At 42.8% G+C, this 7,161-nt stretch overlaps 1 protein-coding gene across 1 annotated transcript; it reads left to right on the top strand.

The window, feature by feature from the left end:
• The first annotated feature begins 5,471 nt into the window (after positions 1 to 5,471).
• neurog1 (neurogenin 1) lies at positions 5,472 to 6,872 on the top strand. The gene is made up of 2 exons (XM_038295401.1): positions 5,472 to 5,633; positions 5,725 to 6,872. The coding sequence occupies exon 2, from the start codon at positions 5,747 to 5,749 to the stop codon at positions 6,341 to 6,343; it is 597 nt and encodes a 198-aa protein (XP_038151329.1). The 5' UTR covers positions 5,472 to 5,633; positions 5,725 to 5,746; the 3' UTR covers positions 6,344 to 6,872.
• The last annotated feature ends 289 nt before the right edge of the window (positions 6,873 to 7,161 follow it).

The following is a 7,161-nucleotide window of genomic DNA, read 5'->3' as shown; positions in this document are numbered from 1 at the left end:
TCAAGGTTCCTTTCTCAAATGCTGAGTAGTTTCCTTCTTTGAATAAATATTTTAATTGCTACCTCTTGTGTTTAATTGAATTTTGGGTCCTCTGTCTGGCATTTTACAGAAACCTCTTCCTACTCCTACTCCTTCTCTTTAATCAGTCATTCTGAGGTGTCCTTGCTCTCAAGCCCTCTCTGAGGTTCAAAGGTATTTTCTGGTCTTGCCCATAGATTGTTGTGAGGCAGGATTACCACCTCTAATAATCAGAGTAAGCAGATTAAACTTTTTCACTCCTTCAACTCGCTCCTTTTTAGGGTTTCCAGGGTTCTCCAGATCCTCAGCCTGGTGTGATTGTGATTGTGTTTAATTTATTTTCTCATGTGTTTCACTTCATTAAAATTCAGTCACATCTCGTGTTGTTGAGACTTTAATCCGGTCAGAGCTACAGCCCAAATAGTACCGCCTCTCTGTCTGTCTGTGTAAAACTTTTCCCTGACAATAAGTTCTGGTTAAAAGCAACCAGATTTGAAAGTATAAGCCATAGTTCTAAAAGGAATGAAAACACATTATACATAAATCAAGGTGGAGGCAGCATCATGCTCCACAACCAGATCGGATGAAATTCTGTTTTTTTTGTTAGAACTTTAAAAATAAAGAGGGCTCTTCAGGACCACCAAGATCAGTCAATATCTTTGACTTCTAATTAATGACCCAAGTGGGATGTATAGTATGACCTGAACAGGTTTTAGAGTTACGAGGCACAGATTTACCAGCTGATTAAGGTATTGCTGAATAGGCACTTTCAGAGATATTTCAGCAATTAAGAAGTTCAACTGGAGGAATTAGGGTAAAGTTTTTAAATTTAAATACCCAGATGTAAATGTACCACAGTGAGACCTGAAGTCAGGGGTTAATTCAGAAACAGAAAGTGGAGTTTCTTGTTAAATGCTTTCTACTTCTTGATCAGCTCAGTTTGACCATCAGAGCATCAGAGGTTTTAGTGATGCTGTGGCCCCTAAGTAAAATCTCACATCAGCCCTAAAAGTTGGTCCTTTTGAGAAAAAGGAATGATGGATCTCAGCTGATGACCTGAAGTTCCTCTTTCTTTACAAAGTCAGTACAGGAAGAAGCAGTGCTCTTTGTTTCACAGTAAAATAGTTAGTTTTATGGTTTGTGTGAGACGGTAGGGATGAACCACACACAGAGTCCTCAAGCTATGGGAGGAGCAGGTAAAACCCCAACAGACTTCTGCAGAATCATATGAAGAAGAAACAGGAGGAGGAGGCAGGTCCTGGTTTTACTGCCTAATCACTTCAAAGTACCCAAACAGCTGCTGCACATGTTGGTGGTAGCAGATAAAAGCTGTAGATTGCTAATGATGACAGGACAGTACAGCAGACATTAGGAGAAGATACAGATGTTGAAGTCCTGTCAAAGTTATTTGGGTCAAGGTTATTGCTTCTGGAGAAAGTTAGAGCTTATTTAGTTGGGGACACTTATTTTCAAATTTGTCTGTTTATTTCACTGTGAGTTTATTAAATGATGCTATTCAATTAAGTACTATCCAATTTATTTGTCGCCAGTTCACATCAGGTGTCATGTCAAGGATTGGTTAAAATGTTTTTCTATCTAAGAAAACCCTGCAGATTGCATCAAGTGAACGACTTGCAGCAGATTGCATCAAGTCAGTGAGTTGAAATCAGTGAGTGGAAGCTGATTGCATCGAGTCATTGACATTTAAAACCTACTCATTCTGGATGAGCGTGTAGCAACAATAGACAGTTGCACTACAAAAAAAGGATAACTAAAAATCAAGACAAAAGAAAATCCTAAGGAAAAGCTAGTCAGATCTAATTAATCTTTCCAAACAGCAATATAGTTTTACTTAAAATATTTCTAGATTCAAGAATTTTAAATCTACAAACAAGCATGTCAAACATTTAAGATAAGAAATAATGTCTTAAAACAAGATTTTTTTTTTTGTCATGGTAAGAATGAGATAATCTTAACTGTGCTGGCACTGTGTCGTTAACTGCACAGCAATCCCTCGTATCGAGGATGCATGTAGCTACAACATAGCAACAGTGTAGAGAAAATCTCACCATTACCAGCAAAAACCTGTTAGCAGAAGCAGAACCGGACTGAATGTGAATGACATTCTGCCACAACTTAATGAGCAGCAGAGAAAGCACAGACACTACCACGTCACCATGTTCTAATGTAACAGAAAGGCCTACTGCAGACTGATGAGGACTGACAAAGATTTATGGGGTCTGATGAAGACTAATAAAAACCAACTAAGACTGGTGGAGACTTGTGGAGCCTCAGAGAGACTGATGAAGACTGTTAGAGAATGATGGAGACTGACAAAGACTGATATGACTGATGGAGACAGGTGGAGATTAATGATTGATCAATGAAAAGGGCTGTTGGAGATTGATGAAGATGGAGGGAGATCAATAAATTATGGAGACTGTTGGGGACAGAGAGACAGAAACTGACAGATAATTAGTTAACTACTTGCATAACCAGTGTAGGAAATCCTTACACAAAAAATATAAACTGGTCATTAATGCTAAGGAAAATGGAGGAAGAGTAAAGGAAAGGAAAGATGCTAAGGTGGTCGATTAGATGCATTGCAGGTGAGGCCTGGAAAACTAAGTAGATGAGGAAACACTTAGAGGACTTGGACCCCAAGACTTGAGCTGGGTTCAGCAGAGCAAACTTCCACAATGTAATAGCTCTGCATTCAGAACTTGGGACTGAGATGTCAGAGGAAGAAATTTGTTCTAGAGTGTTCTAAACCATTTCAGTGACAAGGTTCTGGATCACCATCCTGCTAGAAGAACTGGTGAAAAATTAATTCAGGGGATCCTACTGTGGTTGCTGGACTTAGTTGCAGTCTTCTTTAACAAAGTTCCAAGAAACTGCAGAAGAGAAACAGGCCCACAGCCTGAAAAACCTCCCCCACATTTTTAACGGTAGGCATGAGGTTGTTTCCCACATCCTCCTCCGTGGCAGAACCACCTTTTTTTCTTTTCTTTTTTTCTCTGTAGGTTTTTATCGCCTCCTGTAGGATATGATACATAAGATCTGAGTTTGATTCTGGAGTCTTTTACCGACGTTCAAGCTTCATCTTAAACCCAAAGGAAGCTTTCCCAAGCAGACCTCTAGTAAAAACCAGATTATTGGAAGGCTTTTTTTGTGTCCCAGTTAGTTCTAAAGGGAAGCTGAACCTCAGCTAGGACGGAGGATTCACAGCCTGCCCATCATCAGGGCCCCACAGAGGCTTGTGTCGGCCCTGCAGTCGGGGAAGAGATGATTTGTGTGCAGCCTGGCCCTGGTTTTGTTCCTGCTGAGGCCATTTGAATAAGAAAGGTGCCAACAGAGTGGCTGAGGCAGAAGGAAAGCAGCACAAAAGGCCAGAGGAGCTGAATTTGGACTGAGGACAAACCAGAAGTGGAGTGAAAAGAAGCGCAGGGCGGACGGCCACAATGGAACAATTCACCTTATAATCGCTTTGATATATTATACATGCCTGAAGACTCTAAACATTGTGTAATTATTTATAAATGAGAGCCCCCCCCCCCTCGCAGAATAAAGCTGCAGAAAGACTCTGCAGGTCTCTGCTTCTCCTCGCTTGAGCTGCAAATCCACTAAATGGAATAATTAATGGAAAATTGTATGCTTGTCCCATAAAGATGTCGTCAAAAACTCTTAAAGAAAACTGCCTCTAGGTGTGTGTGTGTGTGTTTGTGTGTGGGTGTGTGTGTGAGGCAGGTTTACTGCAGTCTAAAGAACTGAGCACCCAAACACAAACAGATCCATTCTCTCCTTGTCTTTTCTGACTTATCTGATTTCACCAGTTCTTCTGCGTCAGGGATGTTGGGGCTCAGATTTTTAGAAGTCATTCCAAATTCAATTAGATTCTGAATCCTCCCTCTTTTTCCCTTTAAGCAGAATTATGTTTAACTGTTTTAGAGAAAGCGGACTAGAGCAGAATAAAGCTGCAGAAAAATGCTCTTATGTGAACAGTAGAGCTGGATTAGAACCATATCTTCTGTCGGTTAACAGTTCTTCAAGGCTCAGTTTGAGGAAGGAACTTGGAGCTGAAATGCAGACTCAATCTGAATACCAAAGAAAATAAGTGAAATCTAAAAAAAACTTTTCTTGAAAGTATAACATTTTACCAGATCCATTGTTTTTCCACTAAATTAAGATATGGTCTTTCTGCAACCTTAAATCTCCAGTATGGACTTCATGTCTAGATTGTTTTAATTTGGATTATTATATGATTAATATATAGTAAAACAGTCTTCCCTGCTGGAATCTCCCATTGACCGTGGCTTAGTGGGAAATTGTGGGTTTGATTATAACATCCCTAAGCCAATGTTCCCCTGGGCAAGGCACTAATCTCTCCGCTGCATACCATTGAGGTGTGTACAAATTTATAAATGCTATAAATTTTACCTTACAGTATCTCTTATGTTATATCTGTTGGTTGTGCTGTTCTTTTTACATCTCTTTGCAGGTGATGAAGCAGACTGAAGATGTTTTATCATTATCTCCTTTTCCTCTCCTCTTTCTTTCATCTTTTCTCCTTTTTTTCCTCCTGTTTTTCCTTTCCTGTTCTACTTACTTAGATTGCAGTGCACATAAAATCTGTAATACTCCCTGCATGAATTATATTTAAAGCTATTTATATGTATAAATCAAGCTGAACACTGGCGATAACCGGACTGCTCCACTTGTGAAAGTAAAATCTGTTGGGCTCTTTCTGGAATCAAGACAAGTATTCTTATTGCCACATTGACAGACAGGACACTGTGGGGAAATAAAAAAAGAAAAAGAAAAGGAAAAATTATGTCTTTTAATCTGATTTCACATCAGGGGTAGCTGAATTACTGCCTGCGTTGTCAGTCATCCTTGCTGAGTTTGAGTTGCTGAAAAACTCCTCCTGCAGCTCAGCACCATTGTCTGATGTTGCCTTCTGTTTTGATCTGTTTCATCTGAAAGGTTTGATTCTTAATCCAGGAATTCAGCAGCTCAGCTGGATGGATGGATGGATGGATGGATGGATGGATGGATGGATGGATGGATGGATGGATGGATGGATGGATGGATGGATGGATGGAGTCTGCCTTGTTCAGGTCTGTCAGTTTTTTTATTCCTTTAGTGTAAAGTGTAAAAGCAAGCTCAATCTTAATGGATTTTGTTTGTTTTGTGTGTTTTTTTGTTTTGTTTTTTTGATTTATCTCTTTGGAGGTGGGGGTGCTCCAGTGGTTGGAGAGACTCGGGATGAGGATAGGAAGAGGGAGGAGAGGTTTGTGCGTGGCGCTCGCGTGGCTCGCCTCCTCCTCTGATTGGCTGGCCATGATTACCGGCACGCTTCTTGGTGCGGGGCACGCAGAGGCGTCATTATGTAAATGAGGGCTGGTTGGCACGGGGCAGACCTGCCGCTGCTTAAGGGGGGGTCAGGAGGGGGCCGGTCATTGTCCCGGTCCCAGTATAAAAGTGGGCTGAGGCCGGGCGTGTGCCAGGCTCAACGGCTCGCACGAGCTGATCCAGAGCAGTATAGTCGCGTGCCAGAACTACTGGTCCAGACCCAGTCCTGCTGGATCTACTCCAAGACCTCCTGACCGCATCAGGTGAGTTAGTGCAGGTGCTCTCCTGCAGCACGCACCCGCACGCGCTCCTGGCCGTTCCATCTTCTAACTTTTCCGCTCCTTTTTTCCTCAGAACCAAATCCGAGCGCACCGAAATGGACCCCGTTTTTTCCGATACCGACACCAGCTGCGACCTGTTCCCGCACACCGATGACGAGGACTGCCGCGGCAGCGTGGGCGGCGGGTCCCCGCAGCCTGAGCACCATCAGTTGCAGCAGAAGAAGCGGCGCCGCGGCAGAGGGCGCAGCGACGCCACCGCGCATGTGGTAAAGAAGAACCGGCGGCTGAAGGCCAACGATCGCGAACGGAACCGCATGCACAACCTAAATGACGCACTGGATGCGCTGCGGGGCGTCCTGCCGGCCTTTCCTGATGAGACCAAACTCACTAAGATCGAGACTCTGCGTTTTGCGCACAATTACATCTGGGCTCTGTCAGAGACCATCCGCATCGCGGACCTGCAGGCAGGAAAGAGCGGAGACCCTCCTCTGCTGCTCAGCCCCTCTCTTCTGACGGATAGCTCCAGTCCTGGAAGTGACGGCTGCTCCTGGAGCTCCAGCGGCTCCTCATCCTCCTCCTCCCCGGCTTATTGCGCATCAAGCCCCGGCAGCCCAGCCGCGCCGGAGGACTACCGCTTTCTGCAGCAGGACCCTGTGTTCGGCTTCCGCAGCTTCGCTCCGGGCATCTATTGAGCTCTGAGTAGCAGGAACAGGTGGAGGAAACAGAGACAGGTGGCTGAGCATCCCACAGCAGAAGAACCCAAGTTTGCCTTACGAAACTGAAGGACTGAAATGAGATGAACTTTATTCCTCATGTTTTTGAGTTTGTGTTGTACTCTGAAAATCTTTGCACTTTCCTCCCTCATCCCCCCAGCAGTGTGCAGATTACAGTCACGTTTACAGCGCCTCCTATTCTCCTCCTCCTCCTTCTTCTTTTAGAGGTGAAAAGTCAACTTTACAATTTGTTGAGCGGTGGAGCAGAAAACCGAGCGTGGAAATCCAGTTTCTGCGCTCAGACAAAAGAATGAAAGAAGCGGCCCCCATCCATTATCCCCCCCACCCTCACAGACTGCGCCGCCCCCCCCCTCAATTGTTGTTTTATTTATTTTGTTTTGTTACATGAAAAGTTCTATTATGTACATAAAGAGATTTTATTCTATTTACTGGAACTTTTCTACTTTTTCTACTGAAAAAAATAAAGTTTTAACGTTTCTATAAAACAGCCACATGTTTCCATTCCTTGTGACCAATCAGAGACTTGCTTTTTTATGATTAATATTTATAAGATAACGGTTTGCTCAGAGCAGCAGGTGGTAAACAGAGAAGAGATGTTTTACTGAACCAAAGGCTGCTTATAATCACATTTTGCCCAAGTCATAAAATTCACAAAAGGACATTTATTTAAGAAAAAAAAAGAGAATAAATTATCTATAACTCATTCCTTTCTAATTAGTTAATTTCAGATTACTTTTTTTAGATAAATAATTATTTTTAAAAGTTCCTATAAGAAC

The sequence above is a fragment of the Cyprinodon tularosa genome, unplaced genomic scaffold, assembly GCF_016077235.1.
Source record: "Cyprinodon tularosa strain WSP-4 unplaced genomic scaffold, ASM1607723v1 ctg355, whole genome shotgun sequence".
In the NCBI taxonomy this organism is placed as follows: Eukaryota; Metazoa; Chordata; class Actinopteri; order Cyprinodontiformes; family Cyprinodontidae; genus Cyprinodon; species Cyprinodon tularosa.
The sequence above is the reverse complement of the archived record's forward strand: the minus strand, read 5'-3'. Positions and strand labels throughout refer to the sequence as shown.